The sequence below is a fragment of the Periplaneta americana genome, chromosome 17 (assembly GCF_040183065.1).
Source record: "Periplaneta americana isolate PAMFEO1 chromosome 17, P.americana_PAMFEO1_priV1, whole genome shotgun sequence".
Lineage (NCBI taxonomy): Eukaryota > Metazoa > Arthropoda > Insecta > Blattodea > Blattidae > Periplaneta > Periplaneta americana.
Genome location: NC_091133.1, coordinates 117,087,463 through 117,106,960, shown reverse-complemented (window position 1 = coordinate 117,106,960; position 19,498 = coordinate 117,087,463). Strand labels below are relative to the sequence as shown.

The window sequence follows — 19,498 nt, the reverse complement described above, 5'->3', positions numbered from 1 at the left end:
ATAGCAACAATGTTGAAGAAAGATATTTTGGTATTCCGAAGTTGCCGTCATTAAACAGAAACCAACATGGAGATTTCATTAATCTAACTAATTAGAAATTCGTCTTTCAGGTATGTAATAAACGATCTTCGCACAAAATAATGTAATACGATACACGAGCGGTATGTTTGTTTTCATGTTCTCGGAAATTAAAAAAGCTCAACTACGTTTCGCTTTTTCAATCTTTTCCTCGACCATGAAAACGTCAACATACCGCTCTTGTAATGTATATTACTATTGTCTGGCAATGCGAAATTCATTGGTTTAACTAACAATTGACTCACGAGACCTAACCTAAAAATGTATTTTGTTTGACCACTTGAAATTATTAGTACTAACTCCGAAAACTTACCTCATTATATTCTTGAATTATAACCACAACACAACACATAAAATAACTATTATGTATTAATATTAATACTGATATTAATTATTGGAATGTTCAAATTTCACTAGTTTCCAGTAACAGGCTCAGACATCTAGTACGATTTCAACTTCATGGAACTCCAGTACCGACAAATGGTGTATATATGTCTCAGCTGCCAACATACTAGGTACAAAATCACTACCATTTGTAGTATTTGTCAGTATCGAAATTCGAAACGAAGTTGGCAAAAGAAAACTCAATCTGCAAACTAGAAAATTTCTACAATCCACTAGCATATGTAGTAATGGGGGAAAAATGGTTAGGTTTCATCCTTAGGGGATTAAGTAAGCTGACCCGGACTATATCACTGTAAACCAGACTAAAAGGCAATAGTGACCAGATTTAAAAAAAAAAAAAACTAGGACACCATTATGTGATGCCAAATTACCAAAGAAATTAGCTGTACAAACTAAATTCAATTATCCTTAGTTTCATTCTTACGTCAGGAAAAAATACCTCATAAGGACAAGAACAAATTTCTAATTACCGAGCGAGTTTGCTCAGACGGTAGCATTTGAGACCCATATTCGGCTATTGCAATAACAACAACACTCACCCTTCCCAAATAAAAAGGTCTATGGGTCGATTGTATTTTAATAGAGCCACCACTGAGCCTATTGGCTAATCTCCCAAACTGAGACAACTCATCCCGCCTGAGATTTTCAGTGGTTTTCTTAAGGCGCTAAGACAATGCCGGGATAAGTCCTAAAAGAAATGGACCACGGACCTATATCTGCCTCATCACACAAGTTCCGGCATTTTTTCAATTTAAGTCTTCGGTACTTGGTTTTCGCATACTGCCTTCGGTATTTAGGTAAAAATTAAGTTTTGGTCCTACAGAATATATCTGTTATGATAACAATGGTTATTAGAGGAGAAAAATTCGTTCCGGCGCCGAGGATCGAACCCGGGTCCTTAGTTCTACGTACCAAGTGCTCTAACCACTGAGCTGCGCCGAAGTTCAATCCATTGTTACCATAACAGATATATTCTGTAGGACCAAAAGTTAATCTTTACGTAGATTCTCCGCCCAACAGTGCATAATACTGTGGAATCCCGGCCACCAAGTCAGTCAATTGAGTGCGCTCCTTGCATAATGGCAGTTGACTTAAAATATGTCAACATATATATGTCGAAATTGGTGTCAAGCCACAAAGGGAAAAACACTAGAGGAGAGGAATTCGACCCGGTGCTGTGAACTTCGACGTAGCTCTGTGGTTAGAGCATTTGATAAGTAGAACCAAGAACCTGGGTTCGATCACCGGCGCCGGAGCGAATTTTTCTCATCTAATAACCATTGTTACCATAACAGATATATTATGTAGGACAAAAAGTTAATCTTTACGTAGATTCTTCGTCCAACAGTGCATAATACTGTGGAATCCCGGCCACCAAGTTACTCAATTGAGTGCGCTCCTTGTATAATGGCAGTTGACTTAATATATGTCAACAAATATGTCCAACTTGGAGTCAGGTCACAAAGGGAAAAACACTAGAGGAGAGAAATTCAACCCGGTGCTGTGAACTTCGACGTAGCTCAGTGGTTAGAGCACTTATACGTAGAACCAAGGACCCGGGTTCGATCCCCGGCGCCGGAGCGAATGTTTCTCCTCTAATAACCATTGTTACCATAACATATACATTATGTAGGACCAAAAATTAATCTTTACGTAGATTCTTTACCCAACAGTGCATAATACTGTGGAATCCCGGCCACCAAGTCACTCAATTGAGTGCGATCCTTGTATAATGGCAGTTGACTTAATGTCAACATATATGTCGAACTTGGAGTCAGGCCACAAAGGGAAAAACACTAGAAGAGAGGGATTCGACCCGGTGCTGTGGATTGAACTTTGACGTAGTTCAGTGGTTAGAGCACTTGGTACGTAGAACCAAGAACCCGGGTTCGATCCCCGGCGCCGGAACGAATTTTTCTCCTCTAATAACCATTAGGTATTTAGGGTGAGCTTCTTCGAGTGTCACTCACACAGCGCAAGGACTCGCAAGCCTTGTCTTGCGAGGATCGCGGCAGTCCCATTCGATCTGCAGGTTCTCTAAATCTTCGGCGAAAATCATTGAAATAAATCTTGCAACGCAGCGCACGTCGCGTGTTACCAACTGAGTAAAATAGAAGGGGAGGGGAAGGTAAGGAGTGCATACCGCGCTTGCTTAGAGTTATTGCAGCAGCCATGATGTTGCCAAATGCTTCATAGAAACATAGTAATTCCTTCTAGAACGGTGAATGTTAGGGAAAACACTTATTTAGATTTTTCAAATCTCTCCTCATGACCTTTTACCAGTTTCATTTTGGTGCAGAGGTTACTATCCACTCTTTATAGAACTAAAAGGAAGTATGGAATATCCACCTCGATTTCCGGTCTTAGCACCAATGAACTTTTACCTGAGAGAGACTCTGAAGGACACTGTGTACACCACAAAAGAAAGCACAGTGTATGCTCTGAGATATGAAATTGAATCTTCCCGCCACGAACAACACAGTTCATGTCTCACTCTGTTGAACATTGACAACAATGCATTGGCAGTGAAGGTAATCATTTTGAACATTATTAACTTTAAAGCAACATAAGAATGAGTTAACATTTGTTCGCCTCACTCATTAAAATATACAGTAATAAAATGTGTACACATTTTCTTGGGACATACTGTATAATGGGTGCACGGTTAATTTTATTACAGTGCACGACCCTCTTTTCTCCGCGCCTCTCTTGACAGCTTGTTGTTGTTTATCTTGTAGTTACTCTTGTCTAATCAGTCTCAGGTAGGGTCAGTTCAATCTCGGCGCAGTTGCCAAAATGTGGACGGAATTCATCTGGACGGGCTTACTTATTTCCCTTGTTCACTTCAAGGACTTGGCAAAAATATTTGTTCTCTCTTCACATCACCTATCAGCTCCATATTTTTCTCGGAAGATTTACATCTCCATCTCTAGGGTTTGTTATTTCTTATTATTGCTGCTGTAATCTTTCGCTATTCATTGGTTTATGTATTACCTCCAATATTCTCTGTTCCATCTTCTTGTCATTCACACTGCACTTATCAAATTAGTTCAGCAAATATTTATTTCTCAAGCAGACTTCAATTTTTGGGAGACATCTCATTTCCAAAACCCATATTCCCTCTATCTCTCTCTTTCTATTTGTCCATCATCTATACTAATAATAAATCTGTAGCCGAAATTTTTCTGGTAATTTTCGATTTTCCAAAAATAATTGGTCCTAACATATACAATTAACCACCCTGAAACCGAAAATCGCTTTTTTGAAATTTTTGTTTGTATGTCTGTCTGTCTGCCTGTCTGTCTGTCTGTCTGTATGTTTGTTACCTTTTCACGCGATAATGGCTGAACGGATTTCGATGAAAATTGGAATATAAATTAAGTTCGTTGTAACTTAGATTTTAGGCTATATGGCATTCAAAATACATTCTTTAAAAGGGGAGTTATAAGGGGGCCTGAATTAAATAAATCGAAATATCTCGCTTATTATTGATTTTTGTGAAAAATGTTACATAACAAAAGTAGCCTATCTTTAAAAATAATTTGCGATAAGTTTTATTCCTTGAAAAATTTTGATAGGACTGATATTTAATTAGATAAATGAGTTTTAAAATTAAAATAACTGCCATCTAAGGCCGTGTAATGAATTAAAAAACAAATGACTTCGTCTATAAGGGGCCTTGGACAGCAACAATCGAAAGCTATCAAAGATAGCCTACAGAGAATGTTTCTGTGTTTGTATGAAGCTAAATTAACCGATTTGTATAATTAATTATTATTTCACCATTGGAAAGTGTAGTTTCTCTAGATGGACATAATGCTATAATGTTATTACAGTAACTTCTGATATAATATAATATAATATAATATAATATAATATAATATAATATAATATAATATAATATAATATAATATAATATCATTTAAGTTATTTGAAGGGTTCAGAACCATAGTAGACCAAGCGCCGTTTACTGAATACGTAGAAAACAAGGGTTAAAATTAAGTTATTACCATAATTCAATGGAAACCTACTGTATAACAAGTAAAATAAAATATACACATTAAATCTAAATGATGTCAATCTTCATTAAGCTATGGTTGCATGTAATAAAAATTAAGAAACAGGTTAAAGGAATTGTCATTGCACCAAATGAGTGCTCTGGACCAAAATGATCGCATTTTAATTATTTGGATTCAATTTAAATTAAGTAACATATTAAACGCCATGTATGGTGGGTCCCTATCACCACGGCATGGCGCGTCCTCAGGTTGCGGATAGAGGAGACGGCCTCCAGATATGGAGGGTAGCTGCGAATATATTGAATAAGCAGTCGTGGACAGCCGATAAGGGGTGGTCCTCCAGCTTGGGGGTTGGGCGAAGGGCTAACAACCCATCACCGTAAAAAACAGCTTGTTACGAATTCCTACAGTAAGCCTCGGAATAGGACTGATTCTCTGGCACGACCACAGCAAAGGAATAAGGTTTTGAGATTTGGCACTTGGAACGTAACTAGTCTTTATAGAACAGGAGGGGTAACATTAGTAGCAAAAGAACTAGCTAGATATAGAATAGACTTTGTGGGAGTACAAGAGGTTAGGTTAGATGGGAATGGCATATCACAAATAGGAGATTACTTGTTGTATTATGGGGAAGGAAACAATAATCACCAATTAGGAACAGGATTCTTTGTACATAAAAGAATAAAATCAGCAGTAAAAAAGGTCGAATTTATCAGTGACAGGTTATCATATTTAGTACTTAAGGGTAGATGGTGCGACATCATAGTTATAAATGCTCACGCCCCTACAGAAGAGAAAGACGACTATATAAAGGATAGCTTCTATGAGGAATTGGAACATACTTTTGATCAGTTTCCTAGATATCATATGAAAATTTTATTGGGGGATTTCAACGCTAAAGTAGGACGGGAGGATATTTTTAGACCAACTATTGGAAAAGAGAGCCTACACGCAATTAGTAGTGACAATGGAGTTAGATTAGTCAACTTTGCCACATCGAAAAATTTAATTGTCAAAAGTACAACATTCCCCCATAAGGATATACATAAATATACTTGGACTTCTCCAGATGGATTGACACACAACCAAATAGATCACGTCTTGATAGATAAACGGAGACATACTAGTATAGTAGATATTCGAACTTTCAGAGGTGCAGACTGTAATTCTGACCATTATTTGGTGATTGGAGAATTAAGAGAAAGATTATCAGTAGCCAAGCGAGTAGAGCAACAAGTTAATATTACTAAATTCAATATTTTGAAATTAAAGGACGAGGAAGCTAAGCAAAATTATCAGGTCGAAATTTCGAATAGGTTTGCCACTTTAGAAAGTTCCGACGAAGTTGAGAAAGAATTAGATGTTAATAGCGTGTGGGAAAATATCAGAGATAGTATCAAAATTGCAGCTGAGCAGAGCATAGGTTATTATGAAACTAAGAAAAAGAAACCGTGGTTTGATGAAGATTGTTGCATGGTAGTAGAAAGAAGGAAACAGGCAAAATTGAAATTCTTACAGGATCCAGTTGAGGAGAATAGAGATAATTATTTCAATGAAAGACGGGAAGCAAGTCGTACACTTAGGAATAAAAAGAGAGGTTACTTGAAGGAAAAACTGAATGAGGTAGAAACAAATAGTAAGAATAAAAACATTCGAGATTTATATAAGGGTATAAAGGAATTTAAGAACGGATATCAGTCAAGGGTAAACGTGATCAAGGATGAGAATGGTGACTTGCTTGCAGACTCTTCATCAATCCTAAACAGATGGAAAAACTATTTTGCGCAACTACTAAATGTACATAGGCCAAATAGAAATGATCGGGACGATATTGAAATACAAACTGCTGAGCCATTTATACCCGAACCCACGATTTCAGAAGTCGAAATTGCGATAGAAAATCTGAAAAAGTACAAGTCTCCAGGTATCGATCAAATTCCAGCAGAATTAATACAAGAGGGTGGAAGTGCATTATATAGCGAAATTTATAAACTTGTACTTGCTATTTGGGAAAAGGAAATTGTACCAGAACAATGGAAGGAGTCCATAATTGTACCTATTTTTAAAAAGGGGGACAAAACCAACTGTGGTAACTTTCGAGGAATATCACTTTTGTTGACGTCGTACAAAATTTTGTCCAATATTCTTTTGAGGAGATTAACTCCGTACGTAGATGAAATTATTGGGGATCATCAGTGCGGTTTTCGGCGTAATAGATCGACTATTGATCAGATTTTTTGTATTCGGCAGATAATGGAGAAAAAATGGGAGTATAAGGGTACAGTACATCAGTTATTCATAGATTTCAAAAAGGCATATGACTCGGTTAAGAGGGAAGTATTATATGATATTCTTATTGAATTTGGTATTCCCAAGAAACTAGTTCGATTAATTAAAATGTGTCTCAGTGAAACGTACAGCAGAGTCCGTATAGGTCAGTTTCTATCTGATCCTTTTCCAATTCACTGCGGGCTAAAGCAGGGAGATGCACTATCACCTTTACTTTTTAACTTCGCTTTAGAATATGCCATTAGGAAAGTTCAGGATAACAGGCAGGGTTTGGAATTGAACGGGCTACATCAGCTTCTTGTCTATGCAGATGACGTGAATATGTTAGGAGAAAATACACAAACGATTAGGGAAAACACGGAAATTTTACTTGAAGCAAGTAAAGCGATCGGTTTGGAAGTAAATCCCGAAAAGACAAAGTATATGATTATGTCTCGTGACCAGAATATTGTACGAAATGGAAATATAAATATTGGAGATGTATCCTTCGAAGAGGTGGAAAAATTCAAATATCTTGGAGCAACAGTAACAAATATAAATGACACTCGGGAGGAAATTAAACGCAGAATAAATATGGGAAATGCGTGTTATTATTCGGTTGAGAAGCTCTTATCATCCAGTCTGCTGTCCAAAAATCTGAAAGTTAGAATTTATAAAACAGTTATATTACCGGTTCTTCTATATGGCTGTGAAACTTGGACTCTCACTCTGAGAGAGGAACATAGGTTAAGGGTGTTTGAGAATAAGGTGCTTAGGAAAATATTTGGGGCTAAGCGGGATGAAGTTACAGGAGAATGGAGAAAGTTACACAACACAGAACTGCACGCATTGTATTCTTCACCTGACATAATTAGGAACTTGAAATCCAGACGTTTGAGATGGGCAGGGCATGTAGCACGTATGGGCGAATCCAGAAATGCATATAGAGTGTTAGTTGGGAGACCGGAGGGAAAAAGACCTTTAGGGAGGCCGAGACGTAGATGGGAGGATAATATTAAAATGGATTTGAGGGAGGTGGGGTATGATGATAGAGACTGGCTTAATCTTGCACAGGATAGGGACCGCTGGCGGGCTTATGTGAGGGCGGCAATGAACCTTCGGGTTCCTTAAAAGCCATTTGTAAGTAAGTAAGTAACATATTAAACGATTTATCCCTCTATCAAACACGAATGTTCCCTGGATCAATTGTCCTATTTTAATTATGTAATTACTTTATATTTAATTGTAACGGGTGCAGCGGAGCGCACGGGTACGGCTAGTTAATGTAATAACATGAATCACTACGATCCTGCTAAGTTCGTCTTCTGTTTAATAATAATCGGTTATTTAATAACGCCGTATCAGCTACGTGGTTATTTAACGTCGATGCAAGAAGGTATTTCAGCAAGACGAGTACAAACATTCGTCATGGGATTAACTAGCATTCGCTTTACATATGACTAGAACCTCGGAAAGAAACTGACAGATGCATAGCTTTACTATGCTGCATATCTTTACATGCTAGTAGAAGAGGTTGCTGATGAATACAGCGCGGAACAGGGAGAATAGGTGAAGAGTCCACTGCAAGAATGATGGATGTCATTTGGAATATATTTTGCAGGAGAAGCAATTGAAAGTTTGAAATGCTTAGCGCTCAAAGCTTAACTGTGATTTTCCGATCATTACTGGACAATGACTATCAGTGTTAATGCCATATAACTCTGTATGTACATTCTATACGTCTTAAGCTATGCATTAAGAGTCTTGGTTCATTTTCGACAAGAAAGTGACATCCATCATTCTTGCAGTGGACTCTTCAAGTGGAATACGAGGAGACGGAGGAGAATTCAGGAGTACAATGTAAATATAAGGGCAACAAGGGGATATAAGAAGAACAAGGGGAATATAAAAACAAGAGGAATAGAATGAAAACAAGAGGAATAACAAAAAAAACAAGGGGAAGGGGAACACAAAGAATACAAGGAGTAAAAGAGGATGGCAAAGAGTACAAGGAAAACGAGGGTAATGGAAGGAGAGAAATCGGAAATCAAGAACACCAAGGAGGGTACAAGGAGAACAAAGAGTATACAAGAAGAACAAGGGGAAAACAGAGAACACGGGGAATAGAAAGACAAGGGGAAATCAAGAAAACAAAGAGGGATACATAGAGAACAAGGAGAATACAAGGAGAACGAGGGGAAAACAGAGAACACGGGGAAATAAAAAGACAAGGGGAAATCAATAAAACAAAGAGGGATACATAGAGAACAAGGAGAATACAAGAAGAACGAGGAAAAAACAGAAAGGACAAGGGCAATACAAGCAGAACGAGGTGAAAACAGAGGGAACAAGGGCAATACAAGGAGAACAAGGGAAACACTAGGAGTACAAGGGGGATACAAAGAGCGGAAGCGGAACACAAAGAGAATACAAGGAGAACAAGGAAAGTATGAGGACAAGGGAATACAATGAAAACAAGGGGAATGCAAGGAAAACAAGGGGAATGCAAAGAGAACAAGGGGAATACAAAGAGAACTTGGGGAATGCAAAAAGAACATGGGGAATGCAAAGAGAACAAGAGAAATGCAAAGAGAACAAGGGGAATGCAAAGAGAACAAGGTGGATGCAAAGAGAACAAGGTGGATGCGAGGAGAACAAGGGGAATGAAAGGAGAACAAGAGGAATGAAAGGAGAACAAGGGGAATGCAAAGAGAACAAGGTGGATGCAAGGAGAACAAGGGCAATGCAAAGAGAACAAGGTGGATGGAAGGAGAAGGCGAATGAAAGGAGAACAAGAGGAATGAAAGGAGAACAAGGGGAATGCAAAGAGAACAAGGTTGATGCAAGGATAACAAGGGGAATGCAAAGAGAACAAGGTGGATGCGAGGAGAACAAGGGGAATGCAAAGAGAACAAGAGGAATGAAAGGAGAACAATGGGAATGCAAAGAGAACAAGGTGGATGCAAGGAGAAAAAGGGGAATGAAAGGAGAAGAAGAGGAATGAAAGGATAACAAGGGGAATGCAAAGAGAACAAGGTGGATGCGAGGAGAACAAGGGGAATGCAAAGAGAACAAGGTGGATGCAAGGAGAAGGCGAATGAAAGGAGAACAAAAGGAATGAAAGGATAACAAGGGGAATGCAAAGAGAACAAGGTGGATGCGAGGAGAACAAGGGGAATGTAAAGAGAACAAGGTGGATGCAAGGAGAAGGCGAATGAAAGGAGAACAAGAGGAATGAAAGGAGAACAATGGGAATGCAAAGAGAACAAGGTGGATGCGAGGAGAACAAGGGGAATGCAAAGAGAACAAGGTGGATGCAAGGAGAAGGCGAATGAAAGGAGAACAAGAGGAATGAAAGGATAACAAGGGGAATGCAAAGAGAACAAGGTGGATGCGAGGAGAACAAGGGGAATGCAAAGAGAACAAGGTGGATGCAAGGAGAAGGCGAATGAAAGGAGAACAAGAGGAATGAAAGGAGAACAATGGGAATGCAAAGAGAACAAGGGGACTGCAAAGAGAACAATGGGAATGTACGGAGGACAAGGGGAATGCAAGGAGAACAAGGGGAATGCAAGGAGAACACAATGACAGCAAAGGAAATGCAATCAGAACAAGGGGAATATAAGGAGAACAAGGAGAACACACAGAAAACAAGGGAAAGACAAGGAGAACAAAAGGGAAAGCAAGGAATACAAGGGGGGATTGCATTCCAAAATTACCTCTCCATATCTAGTGAGGTAATAGACGTAGCTATACGTATCATGTAAATCAACCCAACCGGAATTAAAACGCAGTCTAGACCAAATCGATGGCTTTTGTGTCCTTTTGTGTATTGTTCTATTATACAGCATATTCAGTTTTTTCTTCCTCAGCAAGTGAAGTAACATCATTTTGTAGCTGTAAGAACAGATGGATTACGATGATGTTTCAGAAGCTCAATAGTCAAATTAGAGAGCATAGAAATTTATCTTCACTCCACGATGTTCAAATGTACGATATTCCGTTGGATTTCCTCCTATAGAAGTTAGTAATTTCAGTTACCATGGTTACTAAGCTGCGAAGGCTTTGCACGGTATCATTGACTGACTGCGCAATGCAATTCATTTCAATAACAGCTGAACCTGTCTTATAACCGGGTCACTCAATAAAATGGCTGGGATTTCATACTCTCGAACAAATCTTTGCTGATTAATGCGGCAAAGTAAGCCATTTATCTCTTAAAATGAGTAGACACTCTCCAAGTTTTGTTTTCTATGTTAGCAAGTCTCAAAGTGGAGCAGGGGTGTGTGGCATAAGGCTGGAATCTCTGCCCTCTGGGTCATTACGCGGTGGTTTTCCAAGCTGAAGTATTTGCTATCTTAGCTTGAGCTCAGGAAAACCTAAATAGATCATACAGAGGCACGGATATCTACATCTGAACGTCGAGCTGCAGTAAGTGCGTACAAGCTGGTCGAAGAATGTATCGCTATGCTAGAAACTTTATCCAGAAATTACATGGTACAAACGATCTTGATTCCGAGACACAGTGGGGCGTGCGGAAATGAACAGGCCGACATCCTAGCCAAGTATGGAACTATAATTCAATACTCTGGCCTGGAACTTTCTGGCGGAGTTTCTATGTAGTCAAACGTGCTCTTTGGAGACAACTTAAGCAGAAGACTACTGCACCAGCTATGAGACAGGCTGTACTTCTCATTGGAGAACCAACAAGGAGAGGACACGCTCTGTATATCACCGAATTAAATAAGATTTTGTGACATGAAAGTATAAGACGTACTGAATAAAAGTCATACCTGGTATGTGTGGCCAATGACCCCTCGTTTGGAAAATATTGGCTATTGTGTGTGATACAGTGTCTATCATTCTTATTCGTACATATCTAATGTAAACTAATAATATAACCTAATGTGCAAAATAATTATATTCATATATTAATAGTAGTGTACCATGCTTTAAAATCCATTTCTTAAAACGTTAATTTACAACCAGTTTTCATTTTAAGCCCCAGTTAACAAAAATATTAATAAAAACATTACTTTGAAAGTAAAACTGTATGTCATTTATATTCGTACACTTGAGCAATGTTGACATATTCGGGGGTGCCGTGCCTTAATGGTAACAGCGAGTGTGCATTACCGCGTGCTCTAGGGTTTGTTTTGCTTCAGCAGTCAGTTCTGTTCAAAATGGGCAAGTCGAAGGAAATCAGTGCCGAGCTGAAGGAGACGGTAGTTAAACTGGCTCTTAAAGGTTATTCTTTAAGGAAAACAGGCGATACAGTAAATAAAAACCATTCCACGGTACAATACGTGATTAATAAATTGAAATACCGTGGATCTACTGCAAATCAGAAGAGGAAACCAAAAGAAAAAAATACTAAATGAGAGGGAAGAACGTTTTATAATAAGACAGATAAAATCAAATCCACGGTTAAGTGTGCCGAAACTACGTCCTCTCGTGACAAAAAACCACAAGGAAGACTGTTAGTGAATCAACGGTGCGACGTGTCCTATATAAATATTGTGACAGCGACGTAAGATTCGAACTCACGACCAGCGTCCCGCAAGAAAGCAGATCGCACAGGCTCCACGGAACACTGAGTGACGGCGCGCGGTGGAGAGAAGAGAGAGGGTGTATTACGTCAACGCGACGAGAGTGCGCGCGCATCTGGTGCTGGTAGAGAGGAGAGGGCTCTGGATTTTTCTGGAGTGCCATCTTTGGAGACGCGTGGAACTTTCTCGGTTACGTCGCTGTGGTTATAAATTACGGACGCGAAGGAACGACAGATTCAGTCATGATTAGTTCAGTCAGTAAGCCAGTGAACAGAGCAAGCAAGCCAGTCTTGTGTACCGGAGTTCGACTCGAGTGTGCGTCCGCAACTGTATCAGCATCCGAAGGCCTGAGTTCGAGTGCAGTGGACCGCAGTTGGAGGGACCTGAGTTCGAGTGCAGTGGACCGCAGTTGGAGGGACCCGAGTTCGAGTACAGTGAACTGTCTCTGAAGGTCTGTGGTTCGAGATACTGTGAACTCGAGTGACTGAGATAGAAGAACTGTGAACTGAGAACTGATAGTTCTGATTTGTAAATAGTGCTGTGTAAATATTAGTTGAGATTAACAGTTCATTGTTGTTCGTACTAGTCCAAGTAAATTGTCATTGTCGTCGGTGGAATGCTCTAACGAATACTGTGTTGAGTGAAAATCCAATTGTTGACGAGAGCGTTTAAGGCGAATTGTAGAAAGGAATTATTGTTGTGACGAATAAATTACATTGTTGTTACTAATAAAATTTACAATATGGATTTCATGGTAGAAGGATAAGAAAAAGGCCTTTTGTAAGTAGGAAAAATCGAGCTTTAAGAATTAAATTTGCTAAAGCTCATGTAAATAAGGAACAAGAATTTTGGGACAGTGTTATTTGGTCGGATGAGACCAAGATTAATCTTTTCGGATCCGATGGTGCCCATAGAGTGTGGAGAAAGAAGAATGAGGCCGACAAAGTGGATAACACTCTTCCGACTGTGAAACATGGAAGTGGCTCCATAATGATTTGGGGCTGTATGTCCTCGAAAGGCGTGGGTAAGATCGACTTCATTGATGGAATTATGGACAAAGTGGTCTACAACAACATCTTGAAAAATAACGTCAAGGAAAGTGCAATAAAAATGGGTTTGCCGTCTGTCTACATTTTCCAACAAGACAACGACAGCAAACATACGGCCGAAATGAATAAACACTGGTTGATATGGAACGTCCCGAAGTAACTCCATACTCCTCCTCAATCACCCGATCTGAATCCTATCGAGCATTTGTGGTCCAGACTTAAGGAAAATGTACATAAAAATACAGTTTCTTCCAAAGAACATCTCAAAACTGTTGTGCTGGAAGAATGGCGAAAGTTCACTCCGCAGCAATGTAAAACATTGGTAAATTCCATGCAGAGAAGGTGCCAGGCAGTGATCAAAGCCAGAGGATATGCAACCAGGTATTAGAACGTAATTTTTCATGTTATTTCTGTATAGTTATTTAACTTTGTTACTAAGTGTACGAATATAAATGACAGGTAGAGAAATTATATATTTTGTTAAATTTTGTTTATTTACATGTTTACGGTACATATGGAATTTATGCTACTGAACAGAATTTTCAAAGAGAAATATAATATTTTCATTTCATATGTCTTTTATCATCAAAGTTGTTACATTTTTTCACCTGTACGAATTAGACTGATGGACACTGTATACTTCTGTTAGAAGCCTAATAGGGAAGTATTAGAGTATGTAACAGCATAGCTCATATGGTTGGGTGCTGAGTTCTTATCCAGGCAACCTGAGTTCGAATCTTAACTGGTCCTATATTTTTCTTCTTTTAATAATGATTAATAGTGTAATCACAATTATCTATTTACATATATCATAACTCTTCGCGGGTTGTCAGCCAGGTGAGTTGGAGATTTGCTTCCAAGCTGTAGCGCCATGGATTATTATTATTATTATTATTATTATTATTATTATTATTATTATTATTATTATTATTATTATTAGGGTAAACTAGGGTAGCCCCACTCGTGGCTACTTCCTTCATTGACTTCTAGCTGAATGTGGTGCCCACAAGTGGCGTGGTAACACGTTAAAGTATGGAGTGTCCAACATGCCCGACTGTCCAACAGACCCTAGTTTACCCTATAGAAAAAGTGAAAATAAAAATGCTTGTATCTCAAAACAGGTATTTTGAAGTTATCATGTTTTGACCAAACACCACAGAAATGTCATCCACCTACATTTGAACGAACACACTGGACTCTCTCTTCAAGTTTTTCTCTTTCGGGAAATGATCATAAACATTATACATTCCATAAATGTTATTTTGTGAATGAATACCCCAGACACGATATTCAACAGCATTTTCGTAAAATTAGTATTTATTTATTTATTTATTTATTTATTTATTTATTTATTTATTTATTTATTTATTTATTTATTTAACCTGGTAGAGATAAGGCCGTCAGGCCTTCTCTGCCCCTCTACCCCTCTATAATAATTAACACTGAAAATCTGAAGAAGGAACATACCTGAAATCAGGTGATTTTTCGGGACAAATTATTAAATCCGGGGACATTTCGGGGACAAAAGGCAAAATTCGGGGACTGTCCCCTGAAAATGGGAATGTCTGGTAACCTTATCATATTATACTGCTGTCGATAGTGTACTCTCTTCCAGGCGATGAAGATATCCACAGGAATGAATGATCTTAACAGACGATCATAAGGATCTAGAGATAGCGGAGAAACTTTTACCCTGCACTACCTGAAAAATAGTCATCGACGCGATAGCATCTATCAAGTCTAACATTCTGCGTACTTAAAAAAAATCGAATGTATGTAGAACAACGAATAGTGCTCACATAGCCTATTGCTAGGCAACGAAACTTAGAGAGTTTATATGCATTTTAAAAGAAAAATAAATTACAGTGCTAGTTATGAATATGAAATCCCGGACATGTTATTCGACGGCCTGTATTTTTATTGTTTTTTTAATAAAACGTTAGATTCAATAAAATGAAAGAAATTCAATTTTTTAGATACTTGTAAAATCCAATTTTATACATGACTACATATTTTCTAATGGTGACTCACCAATATTCGGGTGCTGAAGTTTCCGACATATGCGTGCCTCTCTCTCCAACTTCTGGAAGTCTGAAACACAAATATTAAAGATAAATTAAGTGTGTCTGACTCAGGTATATTAAAATACACAATAAAGTATTCACAACTTCGCCATTACTATTAAATAAACATAAATATCATCATCACATATGTGAAAGTTCTGTTTCTCCAGTTTTTGTCAAAGCTGCCATAAAACGGCGCATAGATAAGAATTAGTGTCACGAAAATGACACAAACTTTGTGACACGCATTACGTGTTTCGAAACAATTCCATTTCTTTATCTTCTTGAGGATGATATTAGTTTTATATGTGTACTTACGCCTTCATGGCGAATGTGAACAGTAATAGACTTCTGAGTATTCCTGGGAATTAACATTTTCAACGTTTCGAAAGTAGCCTATAGCCCTAAATACAGTTTCTACCAAGAGCTTAAGGACATCCATTCATGTTTCACTACTGTCCTCATACATATGTGAAACCCTCTGATTTTTATACAGGGACAAATACCTGCAAAAATTAAGTTTTTTTTTTCACTCAAACACAATCTATCTTTCAAACTGTGGATTACAGAACAATTTTTCTGTCATGAAAACTTATTGAAAAATTACATTTCTGTAGGAAAATATTAATTATTCCGGAATTGATGTACAACTTAGAAAAGAAGTTTTGCCACACAGATACTTTTTAAGTCCCAGAAGGAGGCAGTGCACATGATCAGAGAACGCGCGACCTGGTTCACAAGAAAACGACTAGTTGAGGTAATACAATTACTAGACTTTGGACAATGAAGAACAACACTTCGAAACTGGTCGCCAGGTAAATTCCTAAATATTAACACAGTAAAAAAGTTGGTAAGTTAATCAGTAATTCAATTAGTTTTGTTTCGTTGTATGTTTGATCATATGCACTGCCTCCTTTCTGGGACTTATAAAGTATCTGTGCGACAAAACTTTTTTCTGAGACTGTACTTATATCAGTGAATTTTGGGATAGAGTAATATATTATCTCAAGTCATTTTTCTACATTACAATAATCTGTGACTTCATGTCCATACTCACTGAATTTCGACTTATTTCCTCTATTTTTCAAGGAATAAATTTAACCTTTCCATCCTTGTAACAAACTCCGCAACTAAAAATGGAGGGAATAAGCTGATTGACAAGTTTTTACCAAATCCCAATGTTATGATTAGGCTTCGGTCCTGGGCACAGAAACGCATGAAGTTCAGAACGCACGGATGATAGTGTTGTGTTGGTCGAGTGAACTGGGAGATGGAGCACGCCGTTACTTTGTGTCTCAACATGCAAACAGTCCGTCACAGTACGGCACAAAATATATTTCACTCTGTACAGATGCAGTATATACAGTACATTCCTAGTAGACAATAAATGTCTACCATTAAAGTATTAACGTGAGTTGTAACCTTCAATCAGGTGTCCCTACGCCGCAGCCTGTTACACGTACCGTAGCCAGGCAGCAATACACACAACGGTAATGCACATTACGGACCCACCTGTGCTGTTGCAGTGGGTGACTGCACACGAGTCATGACGTCATTTATATTCAGTGTATTCTAAACCTCATACTGGTTACTCTGTGTTCCTAGGCCGAAGCCTGGTTATGATGTAAATGACAGTGGCGGTCCGTGATCAATTTGCCGCGAATTTCAAACTTAGGAGAATTTTAGAAACTAGCAATTTTTCCTAAATAAAAGAAAGAAAAAATCTGGATTACAACGCGTCAACGACCTGTCACAAATTTTTAAAATGAAAAGTGATAATTGCACAAGAAACGCTTCAGATATGTCTAACTCTAACCCAAAATTCATTGACCTACGAATAAGTACATCATTGTGGAGTAATTAATTTTTTCTACAAAAATGTAATGTTTCAATAAGTTTTCATAACAGAAAAATTGTTATATATTCCACAGTTTGAAAGATAGACAGATTGGGTTTAAATTAAAAACTTCATTTTTCACAGACTTTTCACAGACAATAATTGTCTGTGAAAAATGAAGTTTTTAATTTAAACCCAATCTGTTGTTCCCTGTATAATTAATTAATATAATTATTGTTCCCTGTATAAAGATCAGGGGGTTTCACATAGATAAAATTTAGTAGAAATAAGATAAACCTTATGCCTGAGGCAAATATGCGTAGACATTGTCAATAGAATACATTAATACATTAAAATTGAAGAGTCCACTGCAAGAATGCCCCAACGTGCATCCTCTAGATTGTAAGGACACAAATGTATCAATTTATGTTTTATATATTTCATGAACTCAACAATATTATTTGTATATTTAATATCCTCAGGCAAGCTATTGTAAATTTTAATACCAGAAACCATATAAGTTCTGCTAATATTTGTATGGTGTTGTACCGAAATACTTAAACTATTTTTATTACGAGTATCGTAAGTATGAAAGTCACTATTTTGCTGGAAGTCAGAAATATTTGAATAAATTAATAAGTATAAAGTCAGGAGTGAAACATCACTTTTGAAGGGATGTCCTTAAACTTTTGGTAGAAACTGTAGGTTCCATCAAGGTTGCCTTCTCTGTTGGACTCATGTCTGGCTACTCCAGGTAACTGAGCAAGATTTCACTAGTCCAACAGAGTAGACAACCCCGCTGGTCAGATCTATCTGCTCTGCTGATATGTAGTTACGAAATGCTGGCAATGTTAAGTCCCAGGACACGATGGAATACCTAGAAGTTTAGTTCTAATATTATTATTATTATTATTATTATTATTATTATTATTATTATTATTATTATTGTTATTAATCTCCACTAGAGAGAACCCTAAAAACGTGGTATGTTATATATACTGTTCGGCCCGGGTTCGATTCCCGGTGGGGGCAAGTTACCTGGTTGAGGCTTTTTCCTGGGGTTTTCCCTCAACCCAATATGAGCAAATGCTGGGTAACTTTCGGTGTTGGACACCGGACTCATTTCACCGGCATTATCACCTTCATTCAGACGCTAAATAACCTAAGCTGTTGATAAAGCGTCGTAAAATAACCTACTCATATTATTGTTCTTTCTTGAACTGCTGCTCGAGAGATATACTATGCATTAAAATAATAAGATAAACTTCCGTTTCGTTGGACTGCACTGGATTACACATAAAATACAAGGATAATCATTAAGTTTCAGGACTGCCTTGACTGTACGCAATACACAGGACATAGGCAACGGGGAAGTTATCTAGAACCAGGGAAACAAGACTACTTTTTTTGTAACAAAGATGATGAGCATGTGCATTTCTGCGAAAATATCGAGGAAAAATATTTCTACAATGATCTCAATATTTTCTCTTTGTTATTCGTACAATCAGAAGGTGAATAAATAATGTGTAAAGGAATAAGAGAAATGTTGAGCTGTCAGATGCACAGTGCTGTGTGAATTAACATTAATCGAACGTAGCGTCTCATCACAGGCTAAGTCAGAACCAATTAGTCTTCATGCGTAAATGTGCGTGAAATGAACAGCGTTAATATTCGTGCGACACTTGATCGAATCCTGTTACTAACACATACATTTCCCGGAAAAGGCGTGAATACAAGCATTTCCTGGCTCATCATGCCCCATTTTTCAACGCCTGTTACTTCTTTCTTTAAAGAGTTAATACCACATTAATTGGTGACAATTAATTCACGCACCTAACAAAAATCAAAACAACCTAAAGGAAGTAAAATTATATATAAGTATATCAAAACTTGAAACTGAGAAAATCAATACTTATTTGAACAAGTCAAAACTAACCTATATAAAACCGATAGCCTACTACCATAAATAAACAAAAAGAGAAAGTGAAACGAAAATCAAAACTAACTTCAGCAAAAATAAAGAGAGAGACAGAATATCATCGAAATGATAGCCTTCCAAATCTTGGATTTAAAATATCGGCATCCTAATAAATTCAAATGAACAAAAAAGAAAATGTAAATTAATGTTAAAAAATACATAATGAAATTTAAAAAAAAAGAATATTCTGCGACAAGATGTGGTGGCTATCAAAACGATAACAATTTATTGAAAATAAATAATATAGCCTAC

The 19,498-nt window shown here is 37.7% G+C and overlaps 1 protein-coding gene across 33 annotated transcripts in view; it reads right to left on the bottom strand.

Moving 5' to 3' along the window:
* CaMKII (Calcium/calmodulin-dependent protein kinase II) overlaps window positions 1–19,498 on the bottom strand; it is a 502,734-nt gene that overhangs the window by 163,356 nt on the left and 319,880 nt on the right. For all 33 annotated transcript variants that reach the window (XM_069816423.1, XM_069816436.1, XM_069816437.1 and 30 more), the window contains exon 3: window positions 15,400–15,459. In XM_069816423.1, coding sequence (XP_069672524.1) covers window positions 15,400–15,459 — 60 coding nt within the window. The remainder of the gene's footprint in view (window positions 1–15,399; window positions 15,460–19,498) is intronic.